The 17,037-nt window shown below is 42.8% G+C and overlaps 1 protein-coding gene across 3 annotated transcripts in view; it reads left to right on the forward strand.

The window, feature by feature from the left end:
• Positions 1-7,637: 7,637 nt before the first annotated feature.
• TRPC3 (transient receptor potential cation channel subfamily C member 3) overlaps positions 7,638-17,037 on the forward strand; it is a 42,504-nt gene continuing 33,104 nt past the window's right edge. The window contains exons 1-2 of one of the 3 annotated variants that reach the window (XM_080588714.1): positions 15,666-16,568; positions 16,828-17,028. In XM_080588714.1, the coding sequence (XP_080444840.1) occupies positions 17,009-17,028 (20 nt within the window). In that variant the 5' untranslated portion in view covers positions 15,666-16,568; positions 16,828-17,008. Of the gene's footprint in view, positions 8,659-15,665; positions 16,569-16,827; positions 17,029-17,037 lie in introns of those variants that run through there. The other 2 variants (XM_080588713.1, XM_080588715.1) reach the window with 2 other exon arrangements.

Genomic DNA, 17,037 nt, shown 5'->3' on the forward strand with positions numbered 1-17,037 from the left:
CTTCTCTTACATACAAGGAGGGAAGCTGTAATTAAGGTACGTATGGGAGCTTATTTCATTTTATAGCACAGAATATTTACATGGGATCCCCAACCTTGTAGGACGCATGAACTTGGTGAGAGTTGAAGGTATTGTGTGCTATGCAAAAGCAGACAGCTGGCAGCTGGTGGCTGCTTTTATCAGATGTGTATGTAGCTTCATTGTCTCTCATATGGGTTCTGATTACTTCCTATTCAATGTCTCAGAGCACATCTTACTTCTGAGATAAGATGTGCCCTCTTCATAATAAGCTTATTACCAACAGGCTTAAGACTAATCCACCAGTTGCCATCATCATCTCCTGGTCACTTGGGAGTGATGATATTCAAAGTGCTCTGTGCTTCCCTGTGCACTGAGCAGCAAACCGTTTCAAGAATAAGAATTATCTGGGAGAGTTGGAAGCCTGATTTTTGCCATACCAGATACTGAACTATTTTTTCACTTAGTTGCAAATGACTGGGGAGCTCTGCAGGAGGGTGTTTGCCCATTCACAGCACAGCTACACTACTTAACGGGATCTTCCTTCAGTCTACTCCCCTTGCAGTTAGTTGTCCGTTCCTCCAATACAGAAACAAAGAGGTTCCGACGACCCACTGGGTTGCTGTCACTCACGTGGTTAGCAGCGGTGTGTTATCGCCTGTCCCACAGCAGTTCATGGAAGGAAGGATTATATTTTCAATCAGCACACAAAACACTCCGCGCTGCGGTTTTTGCTTCTCTTCCAACAAGAGTAATCTAATGCTTTGAGGTACATCAAGTAGTTCGTACCATATGGTATTCATCCAGGGGCTCTGATGTGATTTAAGAAAATTAGGCAGAAAACTATGACAGAATCAGGTAATCTTCCAACCCCAACCACCAGCCATCCTGGGCAAAGGAGCTTTCAATGGCGAAAACCGGGATGGAGGATTTTCTCCTTCTCAGGGAGCCATGCTTGTCACTCAGATTTGTCTTTTATAACAGTAAGCTGCTACTTAAGTTTCTTTCTTTTAAGGTGTCACGAGAGTAAATGTGCTCACAAATTACAATAAATTTCAGTATAAATTAAAAAAACAACTTGAAAAATCTACTTGTTTCTGAATCTAAAAAACATTGTGAACTGTTATAGTTTGTTACATGGCCTGTTTAACATGCTATTATTTGTATGATGTCCCGCTTCTCCTATTCTCATCCCCACAGTGACTCAGATCCTGCTCCCCCAATTAGAGAAAGATTGAATTGTGTCCAAATACATTCAGACTTAATTACTCGCACTGGACAGAAATCATTGCTAATTTGCTAAAATAGGAGCTACTCTGCACTCCATACATCCACCATGACACTCAATCTCATTAGGTGTTTACAGAACGTATCCTGCAAAAATGGAGGGCGAGGTAAGGAGTAAGCAGAAGGGACAGCCCTTCAGCTGGAGGTCCCTTGCTGAAATATGGTAAAACATGGCAGTGGCCAGAAGGTTTCCCCAGCTGATGATGCCCTGCATGAGGTTGAAGCAACCACTGTAGCCCACTTCCCAAAGGCAAATGTCTGTCTTCTTTATTGGTACCACCGGCACGCTGGAGGGCAAGGTCTGGAAGCCAGAGATGGATAACAGACGCTGGCTGCGAACCCCACTTCCGTTGGGTTTCAGGTAGGGCTGAATGACTAACTACGGTCTGTGCCTTCAGAGTGTTTCCTTAGAGTTGCACACAATAAATCAGTTGTTGTCAGAAGTGGTCCCTCCAGAGCAAGACAAAGCATCAGCAAGATAAAGTGGGAAGCATGGTGCTACTGCTTCCCAAACGGTGTCCCAAGGATTTCCATGAGACTTTGATTTGGGGCTGTCAATCTAGCAACTCTCCTCAGAAATCTGTCTGAAAAACAGGGTGTGTTCAGTTGTGATTTTCCCAGTGAGCCTTCCTTACTCACACAAAACTCAGGGGTTTTACACTGAGCAGTGATGAAGAGGAACAAAAACCGAGTATGACAGAGCCACCGGGATGTGTACATGTGCCTCCCGATAACAGCCTTTCCTGAGCTTATCCCTGAAAAATGCATCATCCTAGCAAAACTCCTGAACTTTACAATTCCTGATTTAGCATTCACGTGGGGAGCGGTCTCATGATGCCAATGCTGACAAAATTCTAGGGGATCACAGCTTGTGCCTTGCCAGACCTGGCCCTTATTACCTGTATCTGGGGCTAATTTGAGGCACCACGGTTCTCTTATTGTTCTATACTCGACTCGATGACCTTGAAGAGAAAGGGATGCTAGTCCCACAGTGAGGGTCAGAACACATATCAGACTTTTTAAAATGCAGGACTGGGGTAAGGCAGACTAAGTGTATTCTCTAAATTCAAGTTGATGAGGATTCATCAGTAACAACGATCAGAAATGGCAGTCCAGGCATATCTTACACAGCATTCAAGTCAGTGGATGCCTGAGATTTTGGTATCCTACATGAGTCCCTGCTGCTAGTGTTACCTAGTGCTCACCCTATAAATATCACGTAGATTGTCTTCAGCTCAGACTACTTCACTGTCCAATTACGGAAAAAATAAATAAATAATAAACTGAAACACTGAATACACCCATGTGATAAACTTTTCTCTGTCAACTGGCAAGGGCGTAGTAGGATGCATTGTGTTCATTCACCCATATTTGCAACACTGTCAAAAAAAACATGCAGTTGTTAAAGATGTTGTCCTGCGACAAAAATTTTACTTATCACATGGTTGCCAGCATCCAGTTAGCAATAGGGTAAGGTTCCTGTTTGCATTTGCAAGGAGTATTGAATGAGACAGGGACAGAGAAACTAATACAAGGAAGAAAATCCAGCCTTATATAAAAATGATAAGTAAAGCAATTCTTACTGCATAGAAAAGTGTACTTTTTCAAGTTTATAAGCTATATACAGTTTTCGGGGCAATGTACAGATAAGGGAATTGAATCTGCAGTCCCTTTCCTAGTAGCACGTTCATTAACTTCCAGTTTCTACTAGAATGAGTGAAAGAGAGGAATAAAACTACTCATATAGGTTCAGGATCCTGTGGATTTGTTCAGAGGTGTGCAAAGACATTGGATGTGTTCAAAGAAGCGTCTGGCTTGCCTTAGAAAAATGGAAATAACAGGTGCAAATATGTAAATGTACACACAGTTGCCACTTAATGTAAAAATAAATAAATAAATAAATAAATAAATAAATAAATAAGGATATTTGCACATTTTGTGCAGATAGACATTTTGCAGGCCTTAGGAAATGTAGCTAGTATCTATCTAATGGTTTTATTGGCAGGAGACTTCAGTAGCCTTTTTAATATCATAAAGTAGACCACATAATACAACTGCAATACCCAGCTCTGAGAGCCTGGTTTCAAGTGGGTGATTTGACAGTATTTTATACCTCCCCCCACATTGCCTGGGCCCGAACGACTGCACAGTGTGCATGAAAATACAGGCTCAAGCCTCAGGAATTTATCTTTTCATCTAATTTTAAAACCTTAAATCATAATATTAGTTCTGAGGCTGAGATCTGCTTACAGATCAGTGACATCACATCACTCTTTCTTTTTTCTTCATGCTGATTAACCTGTTTAGACTTTCATAGAAGTCCTTGGTGTAGGAGCTAAATGTCCTTGAAAACACTGGGTTCTTGGCAAGTAGGCAAATTCCCAGTATGAGGCAAAGAAGGCCAATTTTGCTTTCATTACACTGTTGCTATTCCCACCAACTTCCCAATTTTCATGAAAGTAGTACACACACACGTTAGAGAAGGGTTCTGTGTACTGCACGACCTGGATTCTATTTCTAGCATTACCGTGAGTGTCTTTTTGCCTCTCTTTACCCATCTCTTCAAGCAAATAAAGAAACACCGTTTTGTCTCTTGAGAGAAGATAATCTGACTTCTTTATAAAGCTGCAAAACAATCATTTGGCATAATCGTATGACATACAAGGTTATTCTGCAAAGGAAGTTGTTACTAGAGGTTTCTTGTATATTGCCGAGTCTTAAATCTAAATCACTTTGCTTCAACAAGAAGGTTTTAATGTCAACAATCCACGTTTCAACAAGCAGGGTAAATTTATCTTCGAATTAATATTTTTTAAATGTGCCTCTCAGAAAACTTCTGCCACAAGAAACCCCCCAAGCATATTCATTAAATGACCTTTTTCCCCATCACTTGTCACAGCCCTAATGATTGGCATCTCCACTCAGCTAGGTGCTTCACAGATCTGAAAAGCATTACTGCTATGCTAGTTTAGGCTAAAATCTGAATGTATTTCCTGGTATGTCTGGCTCATGAATGCCAGCTGTGATACCTGTTATTGCATTTCAGATATTTACGCCATTCATTTGCCTACTTTAAAGAAACTGGAAAAAAAAAGAGAAAGATAAATTTGGAACTCATGTTTTCAACAGTGTTTCAAGGAAATTTATTACTGTCGGTTCTTTAGACACCTTACTTCTAATTATAAATGCTATTTTTGATGACTCACTTTCAGCTGAAGAATACTACCAACAGAAATTTTTAAATCTGAATTGTATATTTTTCATAATGTTGAAGACAGAAAAATTCCAGCAGAGTAGCTGATCCATGCAAACAAATCCCCATTTCAATCTTACTTCAACCTGTCTCAATCAAGCCACCCTGGTGAAAAGGAGGGCCTGTATTCTGGATGCAGTACAATTGGAACATGAAATACTTATGGATTAGTACTATGGATTTAATGTCCCCAACAAACCAAAGCATGAAGAACCATCTCGCAAACAGCACCTTTGGTAATATCATATTGTATCTGCTGTGCTTCACTGTTTGCTGTAAATCTGTCAGGCTTTTCTATCAGTCTCTGTCCTTACAGTAGTATGCTTTTTTTTTTTTTTTTTTTTAACTCTGTCTAAGCAACTTCCAGGAAATGTTTTTCTAAATTAAAATGACATCACTTCAAAATCCTGTAAATTCAAGTCAGTGTTCACAAAATGTACAAGATTGGCATTGACTGTACAGTCTTTAACCAGCTGTAGCAACAGACGGCACAAGCCTTCCTGCATTGGTCTGCCTGGTATTTCACTCATGTTTCATAGCTTGGTTGCATTGACATCTGATACTTCGATAACATTAAATATTTTGGGGACGAAGAATGATTTTGGAACACAGGACTACTAACATTATTAACATTTTCAAAAATGTGTAAATGACTCATGATCAAAAGTCCTTCTTCAAGAACATTTGGCCATGCCCTGAATTTTGAAGGTGCAGTTTCACTAGACAGGTTCCTTGCTTGTTCTGGTGTTTCAAAAATGTAGCTTAATGCATCTTATTTGTCCGAATCTGGCACTTTGACACAGCAATGATTCTTAAATTCTTACCATCAGGTAAAGGCAGCAATGGCTGAAGTCTAATCAAAGATTCTCATATCCCTGTGCTGATACTTGTTCTAGTAGCAGCCTGATTCTTCAAACTGGGGTAAATTTTCTATATATAATTTTAATATGACTGAGGTTGTTTTCCTACACGTTTCGGTTGGGAATACAAAATAATTCTAAGACTATAACCATACAAAGTGCATTTGAGATATATAATGCATTCTCTTCTTGCCATCCTGATTGTTTTTTTGGGTCGGATTTCCTTCAAATAAATGAAGAGAAAAAATTCTCCACCGTTATTGGGCTGGAGAGTTCACATGCAAGCAAGTTCTGGCCAAAATTGACCAGAAAGCAAGCAAAGCAGGAAGGGCAGGATGAAGAAGAGCACTTAATCGAAACGCATGTTAGTAGCACTGCATTTTGGCTGGGCGGCTTTGGAACAGTATGATGAGAAAGATGATTTGGTCATTTTTTCTTGTATTATCCTTCTCCTTCAATATCAAGACAAAATGTTCCCCTCTATGAAAAACTTGACCAGCACTTCCCCTCTAACATGGGCATTGAGGAGAACACAGTGATTGTGGTGAGGTGAAACAGATTTGTCAGAAGTCCATGTTGCTAGGGTATTACGCTGTAAAAAAGTTACCAGACTTTGGAAACAGTTCAGGTGAAAGTTCTATGGGATGAATTATATACTGCAATACGTAGCATTGTAATTGCTTGGAGAGTTATCAGCAATTTACCCCTCAAAAAGGAGGGATGCATCAAGAAGGCTTCTGCGAGGATCCCTTCCAAGTGCAGTATCTTAGTGGCTTGGATAATTGAATAGATAGTAGTCATTAACCTTTACTGTAGAAACAGCAAACCTATTTCTCTTTAGACAATACTCAAATCATGAAAAATACAGTCTGTAGAACACCTAATAAAAATTAGTGATATGAAGCACAACAGACAAAGCAGCAATGTGACTTTCTTACAGCAAAGAAACAACATTAAATAATCCTTTTATCTGTTTCTGAAAAGAAAAGAAAATAAACTGTGATATGTGGGAACCTCACTTTGAGCATACATTTGGGAAGCAAGAGCATTTTTCATCTACTTTCAGCTCTACTTCTATACTTTGTTCTCAGGAGAAACTGTAGAGGCAATAGAAAGCACATTTGTGTAGCCCACTGTGAAAACAGAGGAAAACAGAATACAATACGGGCAGTATCCTTGTTTTAAGCCAAAGGGCCCCTGCCAGAACACCAAGTTTGATGCAAACAGATTGTTGCACGCCTATATTCTATAATGTATAACAGTTGTTATGTATAACTAGCCTAGACACCTAGACTGTCCTAAAGGAATAACCCCAAGTAGTTCAAAGTTACAGTAGCTGTATAATACATCAGTTCCTTAGAAAGCAAAATTTCCTCTTTCCATACATACCATGTATGTCATTCCAGTGAAGCTAAATGGGCTTTTCATGAGATGAAAGACATAAAAACCCACCTCCATAAATAGTTTAAAATGCAAACTAATTAAACTTACAAAAAAAAATCCAAAGCAGTTCTTTCTTCAACGTTGTAGCAGACTAAATCATCTTTGTGAAACCCATGGTTGCTTTTTCCTTTGCTTCATCAGTACAAATTTTCTATGTATGGAAAACAATAAAGGCAAAAGGTTGGCTGATCCTGAAAAGCATACAGCATGAGGTAGTGAGCATTTGGTACTGCGTCTATTTACTGTTGCTCAGCAGTGAGAAATCCATCTACGCAGTTGCATTTGGATTTAAAGTCCATTTTCTCTGAAGTAATTGGAAAACCTGCATGAATTTCAATTTCACCGGGATCGGAGTTTTTGAATACAGGTTCATGCAAATTCACGCTGACGGCCACAGAATGCTTTGAGAAAGTTTAAAGCGAGAGAAAAATGTCACCCCGGCAGTATGCAGGTAAAGGAATAGCTGAATTGTATATGTAAATCAACACATGTAGTTTCTGTGTACCTACTCTTCTGCATATTCTGTGTATGACAATACCCATAGTCTGCCTTGAATTTAATGGGGCTGCAGTTTTGTGATAGAGTATTTTCCCTACCGCATAATGCACTGAAAATCTCGCAGAGATGTAACATGTCTCTGTACAGCAAGAACCTTCACGACGGTTATCTATAGAGTGTAATTAGCTCTGATTGCATGCAATAGGCATCTTCACATCCTCCCACCGCTGTTACCTTTACACCACCGTAGCCTCAAATCAGTCACTCAGGCACTCGGAATACTTTTGGAAAGCTGGACTCTCACCAGCGGCAAAGCCAGACAAAAATCCGCTATTTTCACTAGAAAATCTTACTTCGACTACCCCGAGGGCAGGGCAAAATTGTTTCTGAGGGGAGCGAGTTAGCTTTTGGGGGACTTTTCGGGGCCGGGCACCGCTGTGGGGCGCGGGCCCCCCAGGCGCGGAGCACCGAGGCAGCCGCCGCCTCACGCCGCCTCACGGCGTTCCCGCCCGCCCCTGGCTGAGGTGCCGGGCGCTGCTCCGGGGGTCCCCCCCCAAACTGTCGCCGCCCTCCAGGACTCCCTACAGGGGCGAATCCAGCCTCTTAAAACCAGGGGTGCCGCTCGATAACGGGCGGCTGCCGCCCCGCCCCGGGGCGGCCGCTGGGCGGGGGCGTTGCTGGTGGTGGCCGCAGGTGGCGGAGGCGGCCCCGGCCCCTCCTCGCCCGGTTCCCGGTGCCGCCGCCTCAGTAGCGATGGTGCCCTAGCGAAGGAGGATGCCAGGGGGAGGAGAGGGGCAGAGCCGCCGCCGCCGGGAGCCCCGTCTCTCGCTCGCCTCCCCGCTCGCCGGCACCCGCCGGGCTGCGCGCCGCGCCGCCTCCCGGAGCGGCGGCGGGAGGAGAGGGCAGAGGGGCGGCGGGGGGCTTGCGGGGAGGGTTTTGGTCCCTCCAGGTGCTCTGTCCGCCGCCGGGCAGGGCTTTCTTTCTCCGCCTCCTCCTCCTGCCGCCTTCCCCGGTGCTGCCGGGCGAGCAGCAGCAGCAGTAGGGGCCACCGACCATGTCCAGCAAGAGCCGGAAGAGCAAGGAGCAGGGGAGAGTGACCTTCCCCCCGCAGCACCAGCAGCAGGACGAGGAGGAGGAGGAGGAGGAGGAAGGGGCAGAGGAAGAGGAGCAGCAGCGCCGGCGCCGCGGCTGGAGAGGCGTCAACGGCGGGCTGGAGCCCCCTCCGCCACCTCAGCGCGCCGTGAAAACCCTCCGGGAGCCCTTCGGCTACTATCCGCCGCCGCCCTTTGCCAGCACCATGTAAGTCGGGGCGGGGGGCGGGTTAGGGGGGTGCCGGCCGTCAAATTCCCCGGGGCAGCCCCGCCGAGCCCGGCACCGGCACCCGCACCCCTGCGCCCCGGCACCCCGGCCCCGTCGCGCCCCCTGGCGGCCATTTCGCGCCGCTCCGCTCCGCGCCCCTCCGAGCCGCCCCTCACACCCGCCTCTCCCCTGCCCTTTTCCTGCTGTAACGAGGTGCCCTGCTTAAATCCGCAGCCCAGCGCTTTCTGAAACTTTGCTGGCTGTTCGGGAGCGGTTTGGAGAAACGGGGGTGTGAGCACGTTTGGTTTACCTTGTCTCCGTGCGGTGTGTTATACAGCTCCTTCTGTGCCGACCACCGGCGCGGGTGCTGGGAAATCCAAATTGTTGGCTCGGCAAAGGTTTACACAGCCTCGCTCACCTCCCAGTCCTCCTCACACATTGCTTTTGTATCTTTTAAAGTAATTTGGATAGAGATGAAAACCTGACTCCTCACAGAAATCTAGGACGCCTGTGCTGGAAAACCTGTTTTTGAGATACGTTTTCTCCATCTACATTTGATGTCTTAAAGAGTTTCAGTTCCTTATATATGAATAGCACCCGCAACTAGGACTTGCTGTCAAAGGAATAAATTCAATTTTACTAATAGGAACGTTAACTTTCTTTTCTCTGATTTACTGAATGTTGCCTGCGTATGGGTTCACTCATTTTGTAACGCGCTGCAGTTTAGTTAGGCTCCCCTCTGAGGATTTCTTGGGTATTTTATACTTGCGGGACAACATTTGATTCTTAATTAAATATCTTGAGTAATAAATAACAAATGCTTTGGCTTGAGTTTTAAGATAACGTAGTCAGCATATATAGAAAGAGCCTTAAATAAAATCACCCTAGAGATGACTGTGAAGTACAGGAATAGTTAGAGTAGGGCTGAGAATGTGATAATCGCAATTAAAATGGTTTCTGCCATGCCGGTGCAGAAATTCTGCACAAATGCCTTGTACCCAGCCATCTAGACCTCAAGCGAAGGAATCTTTCACCTGCGTATAGCTGCCTGAAAGTTAGTTGTGCTCAAGTTGTTTGTCTAAGCTCCCTCTGTAGTCGATGGGATGAGAGAGGAAATGGCAGTGGGTACGCCAGCTTAGTCATTTATCTTCTTCCTTGAGGTGCCTGTCTTTTCCCATTCACCATAAAAGGAGCCTAGAAGATTAGTTCAGGCTCAGACACTTAACTTTTGTACAGCTGGAGCTGGGCAGACGAATTGTTAGCCTTCAGTCTTAAATTTCTGGATCTCTTTTTGGTTAGCGTCCTCAGAACTGTTGCTGTATTCTTTTCCTTGACAAATTGATGCCAACAAGGACTGAAACTGGAGTTCAGACGTATATAGCTGTGCGTCCTCAGCCTGTAGTGAGCTGTGTCTGGTGGAGTTTCATACCAGTACATAACCCTTGTGAGCCTGTCCTGGGGGTTGTCGCAGCAGTGACAGCAAGCTGCTGTCCTCTGGGTTGATGAAATGGCTGTGGTTGAGCCATGCAGTGGAAGTGACAGGGCATCAATGAGAGACCCACTGCTTGTCACATACCCATGGTCATCCATGGTATAGCACTAGGCTTTTTCTTCCAGAGTAATGTTTTGTGTTTGCTGCTACAGCCTGAAAGTGTCCGTAAATAGGATGGATGAGCACCAGTTTGCTTGTGATGTGCTCAGATTGATACGCCGAAGGCTTTGGTGTGTGCAGAATATGAGAGTCCTAGACTGGAAGAATTTGTGATCTAAGTATTCAGCACTGACAAGTGGAAGGGGAAGGAGGCAAGAGGATATGAAGCGGTTTGCATGGGGAGATACACTTAGATGATGTTTGAAATGTCTTCACTCTGAAAGCTTGTAACTTGTGCAAGGTACCTGTCAATGTACATTGGCTCCCTCCTGTGCCAAATATTGCTAGAAAAAGTAATTAACCTTGGATTTCCACCAAGACTGCAGACTGGATGTAATGCTTCTATTACACATGGTACGATATGTCCCAGAGAGAAAAACGTGGACAAAAATTGCAAATTAAGTGTAGTGGGCATCTCACGCCTGACTTCCTGAGACTATCTCAAAACCATAACGAAGTTTTCATGAGCAGAATGAGAGAACGCAAATGAAGGACAGTGTAAAAGTGGCTTTAAAATTGTGTGCTGCTGCAGCCCTGTTTGCCTGGTTCTTTCCCGCTGAGGCCTGTTTGCCTTTTTTGATATGCACGCAGATTCATTCTCACCAAAATGCATAACTTTTATTTCCACAGGAGTTCAGACAAGTGGTACTTTTTGGTTGAGGAATTAGTGGTGAGTAATGGTAGGAAAAAGCTCTGCATAGTTTGGGGAGCAGGGGGAAGGAACAAGTTCAGTGTTGTGTATACCTCCTCCCGATATCTCATAGGGCCTTGTTCCATTTTTGACTGTAGCTCTTTCCAGTTCTGAGCCACTACTTCTGTAAGCTGACATGAGGGCATTTTGGATGATGGATTATGTCATTTCGGAGCAGTGGGAGCACATAGACTGGGGTCAGATTTTGCAGCTGGCCTGATTTATGTTCTGTTCTTCAGCTGAATTACCCTGTCTCTTGCAGACTACTGCCTGGGCTTCCCAGAAGGGAGAAAGAAGCTGACATTTAATACATTTTACGTGTGGTGCGGAGATTCCCAAATTGTGTGAAACACATGCAAGCTTCTTCAGAGTGCAGTATGCAAAGATGTAGGAACGTGACACCATTTTTACTGGTTGAAAAAAAAAATTAACCAACAGCCTCTTTTGGCACGTGACTGTAGCAGGGTTTGGAGGGACGGCAAAGGCCTCGTTTGAGTGAGGCAGTGGTCTGGAGGGATTGCCCATCTAATGCGGCCTGGGGCACTGCATGTGGAACAGCACAGCCTCTTTGTGGTGGTAGCAAAACACATGTTTGAGATCGCTTAGTTTAGAAGATCTCAGGAGTAATGAGCTAAAACGCTGCTCATGCGTATGTGCATGTCTGAACGCTTAGTTCTGGGAGTAAGGCAGTTATTGTTCTTCAGTTTTAAAGCTGGGATCTCAGAGGTTACTTCTGGCAGAACCAGGGGCACAGTCTGTGTCTGCTGTGTGGCAGGTGATAGTGTATGGCTTCTGAATCTGTGCATGCATTGCTGTTTGAGTGATGTGCTTGTCTGATCTGCCTGTAATCACTGGCCTGTGCTTCCTTTTCAGGGCTAGAACAGAACCAAGATTGCTCGTGTTGTACCGCAGGTTAGCAGTGGAGTAAAATGCTTCTAAGTCATTGATGCCAGCTTTTATTGCATTGAATAATTCAGGTAGAATAACAGCTTGTTCTTCAGCGTGAATGTTGTAAACTTGCTGTTTAGGTTTGGGAAGGCCCAGAATGAAACTTCTTTCTCCAACTTTTCTCTTTTTAAAAATGGCTTATACAGTTTGCAGCATTAAAAAGTAGACTTGGAAGCGTGATTATAAGTCTTCTGAATTGCTGTTCATAAGATAAACAGCAGAACACAGGCAAATGTCATTTGTCCCACATTTCTGTCCTTCTGCTACAATTCTGAAAGCTTGAAAGTGAAAAGAGTTGGGTAGATTAACAGAGTAGAAATCAGCGACTGAAATAATCCTTGGTAGAAGCAGAGGAATCATAATGCTTCTTGAGTCCTTAGTCAGTGTGCTACTCAGGTTTCTACTATTGTACTTTAGAAATAACTACATCCAGAGGAAAAAATAATCAATTTCAGGAATACTGTCCAGTGTCAGGCAACACTACAATGCGGTACAAAGTCGTAGTGAATGTGATGCATGCAAGGCACAAGAGACAGAGAGGTCATTGCTTGCTTAGTGGGGAAAAGAATACCTCTCTTTTTTTTTTTTATTGCACATATAAAGGCCAGGCTTTTTAGACAAAACATTTAAGGTAAACTTAAATGTATTAGATACAGAATAGTTAAGGAAATAAAACCTGCAAGAACATCCTTGTTTTATTCTGATAACTGAAAGATTGTGAAGTTTTCTGTACAGTTACTGGAGTTCTTCCATCTTGTCAGTGAAGCCATTTGGCTCCTCAGAACAGCAGCAGAACTGGCGCGTGCTTAGGGCCAAGGGAAACATGCCCTGATGGGGGTGAAACTGGTGTGCTTCAGTTAACATCATTGCTTTTTTCCAATTCCATCCTTCTTATTTGAGCTGAGCAGCAAACAGAGGCTTGAGGCTTTATAGACCCCTTTTCTTGCAGAGAAATATGAAAAACACGGGTGGGGAAAAAATGGGGGGGGTTCAGCTGCTGCTTCATGTCAGCAGATGGAGGCTGAATTCTGCTCTTTTTTTACCTTTGTGCTGCATAGTATGTAGCGTAATTACACAGCCTGGGTACTAGGACTGGAATTCACGTAACGCTGCGGGGCATCTGTGGTGAAAGATTAAGGTATAATAACTGGACACTTCTCTTGCTTGGTGGTGTTCTGTTCTTGTTTGCCACAGATTCTTATTTTGTTGTTTTGGGTGTTTTTTTTTTTTTTTCCAACTATTGGCATCAGGCAGGAAGAACATCATGCTCTCCATCTCTTCTTTCTTTTAATATGAGTTGTCACCTCCTTACAGAGTCAGGGTTGAGAAAATGAGCTTTAAAAGCTCTAGAAAATAGAACACAATTAATACAAATTTACTTCTATTTTAATCTCAGTTTTAAGCCACCCTAATGATATTTAGAGATATGAGTTGACATTTTGTTTTGATTACTTAAGTTGAAAAATGCAGCATACTTTTTTTTTCGATTAAAACTTAAATTTTTTTTCTTAAATAAGCCACTTACACCATTTTCTTGATCTTTTGGGATAGCTTAAAAAATCTTAGTTGTAAGAACAGGAAAGCAGAAAATGGAATAGGCGGCCCTGTACCTGATACTTGCTGCATGCAGTGCTCTGGCCAGAGCTGCACTGCCTTCAAGGTCTTTGAATTTGCTGAAGGAAGAGGAGGAGGAGACAGAAGGGAGGTATGGATGACCCTGACAGTTTTCTGTCTGTATGTGGAGCTGTACACAATTTTTTGTTCTCTTCATTTTTTTTCAGAAGGCCTTGATGATATTTTAGTCATGAAAACACCAAGCGACTTTCATCTTTATTTTGATAAGATATTGCAGTCACTTCAAATACATCATTTCTGTAACAAGATTTATAGCTAAGGAAATCTTCCTCATTGAGAAGATATTCCAGTGCAACACCTTTGGAACGATGTATCTGTTTATACAGATGTCAGATGAGTCACCTCAGTCAGACAATGGATTTTGAAAGAAAGATAGATATAACTGAAAATAAAAGTGGCATATTTTAAATTATACTGAAAAATTATACTGAATATATTGTTCTGTATTCCATAAAAAGACAAATGAGATTCAGGGCAACTGTTCAGAGTCTTAAATCAACAAATCAGCATGAGTCTGTCAGTTCCGTGTTTATTTCTTGGTTTTGTATACTCACTTATTTTTTTCCTGTATAATATTATAGTAAACAAATACATTTTCGTAGCTTTATGTTTTAGGAGGTGGAAGAATGGAAACCTAATAGCATAGCAGGCAATAAGGTCTTGTTATCTTGTTTGAAAGGCAACTATGAAAAGACTATTTCTTGTTACACTTCTTGATTTTGTGGGGGGAATAAGGCAGTAGCATACTGTGGCAGTTCACTATAAGCACTCTGGGCTCAAGGCATCATATCTGAATATTCCCAAATGTGAAATATGCCCGAGCTTTAGGTATTAAATCAAGTCAGTGTTTAGCACAGTCACAAATCCTGTCTGTTATGCAAGATAAATTTTCATAGAGTTAAGGAAGGTGGTACAAGAACAAGGGGAAAAAAATATCTGTCATATGTGGCAAAGGAGTTTTGGCACGTATTTCAAGAAGTAAGTACCATTTAGCATTACTTACACTACAGTGCCACCCAGGTCATTTCTGGCAGTCTGGAAATACCAACCACACATGAAAATACAAAATGTAGATCCACTGCTACATCCCAGGGGGGCGCTGCCCTTGGTAATGAATCTCCTCACTTGGTCTGAAATGGAACTTCCCATTTGTGCTAACTGCAATATTGTGTGGGGGCTACCTTTTGTGGTGCACAGAGCTTTGATAAAGTGCTGGAAATGTAATATTTTGCTAAATTTATTATACCTGCTGCAGATAGCTGAAAGGCCAGGCATATTCTTATAATCTGAATAGAATTAGATAAGCCCAATGAAAACCAGGAGGGCTGACATTGCAGTGTATGGGGAAATCCAGGTATGTCAAAAAAAAAAAAAAAAAACCACGTGCACGCTGCATTTGAGAGAAAGAACATTGCTCAGGTGGTGGGTTTCAACACATAGCACTCAGGACATCTAACTTTTAAAGCTGTCCTGCACCTTCCCCTGTGTTCTGTTAAACGCATAGCCTGTGTGTGCCCAAGGTCTAAGTGCTGTTATTTCCCTTGGTTCAGTCTTTTTGCAGACTGACAGGGTTTGCTTAAAAAGCACTGTTTATTATTCTGTTTTGCTCTCAGTGTTTATGTGGACCCCCGTTTTCCAGTGCACCTTACTTGGCTTTTGCACTGAGGGCAGAAGGATTAATTTCCTCTGCAGTTTTTCTGCATGGCTGTTTATTCTCATATCTGATTTTTTTTCAGTGAGGTGTATAAATTCATTTTCACAGTGCTCCTGTAAAATGGGAGGCAATTGTTCTTTTTCTTATAGATGAGGAACAGAGGCACAGAGGACTCGAGGCCCAAATTGGAGATTCATAAGGCCTGTTTGTCTCAGACTATGTAGCGCTTATACATATACATATATATATATATATACACACATGTACACATATATTTGTGTTATATGTATTCTAAGCACACCCTCCATTAACTCATATTTATCAGCTGCATTGATGCCTCTGTGCCCATCAAGTCAGCTCAGGTGATCTATGTCTATGCAGTTAGTGGATTAACTGAAAGCAGCTGAAGACTGTCTTCCCAAATGCTGAGCTGGACTAGAAAGGAAAGGGGGACTGCTGGTAGGCTTCATGTTTATCTGCAGGCAGTAGCCAAGGAAGGTTATGGTATCCTAAAATACCTTTTCAGGTCTTTGACCTGTGCTCTGGCAGGCAAAAATGCTTTTGTTTCCCCCTGCAGCTGTGACCTCTTCAGCCTGATCCCATCTATTTTGTTGTTTCAGACCTCTCCAGACAATTGCTTCTTGTTGTTTTTTCCAGCTAGGTAATGTTTGCTCCTCAATCTCTTAGCTCAGGCCTAGTTTTCATGCCAGCTCCTGGACTCGCTTCTCTGAAGCTCTCTTTTTCCTCTGTAGTTTTCTTCCCTAGCTAGTTCCAGGTTATCATCTGATGCGGCTATTTTCTCAGCCTGTTCACATTTGTCCCTGTTGCTCTTAGCCAGTATTTTATTTATCTATTTTTAATTGCCTCATAGATCTACTTTCTTCGTTTCTTCAGCTTTCCCAGTTGGTTCTCAGTTCCCTTTCCTAAACAATCTCACATCACTACACCTCGATTTCTTCTTCCCGGTGTAACCTGCCATCCCAATTTTTATTCAGTAACTCACTTTCCTATTTTAGGGGGGGGTCATAAGGGGTTATATTACAAGAATGCTTTTTTGTTTGTTTGTTTTGTTTTTAATATATGCTCCTATGGTGACATTAGACAGCTTCTTCCATTCAGCTCCTTGAAAAGTAGATGCTCTAATAGAGGTAGGCCCCACATAGCGCGCAGCATTGCAGAACTCCAGTTGGAGTGAGAGCTGATCCCATCTAGATAGGATAGTACCCAAGGTCTGGAATCTGTGAGCAGTTTAGTTACTAGTATCCAGAAAGTCTGCTCGACATGTGTGAACTTCTGTTCTTCAAAGATATCTAACTGGACCACGCTCACCTGTGAGTAGATCCTTCCAGATTTGTTTAACGTTTCTAGTAGTAAACACTAAAAGGCATGAGATCAGGCTTCACTGCGTGTTGCTCAGCAAAACAGTGGGAAGAAAACTTGTCTTCACCTCTAACTTAGGCAAAGTACAGTATGGCAAGTGTAAATGTTGCCTACCTTGAACCATCAGCTTGAATCCCTATTTGGGGTTATTGATTGCAATTGAAGGTGCAGCTTGGTATAGTAGATGTGTTTACATTTTATATATAAAAGCATCTTGGGAGGGATTTCTGAAGAGAAGTGACATCTGATATTGAAGAAAAAAAAAATTGACCATACTAACAGAACAGAAATGGCCTGTGGAATTGAACCTGTGAGTGCCTTTAGATTGCATACAAAATACCTGAAGGCAGAAAGATCCCTGAAGGAACGCTTCTAGTTAATAGGTGGGCAAATGACACAGGAAAAAATGAGGTACGTAGC

This window comes from Anser brachyrhynchus (assembly GCF_964034855.1).
Source record: "Anser brachyrhynchus genome assembly, chromosome: 4".
In the NCBI taxonomy this organism is placed as follows: Eukaryota; Metazoa; Chordata; class Aves; order Anseriformes; family Anatidae; genus Anser; species Anser brachyrhynchus.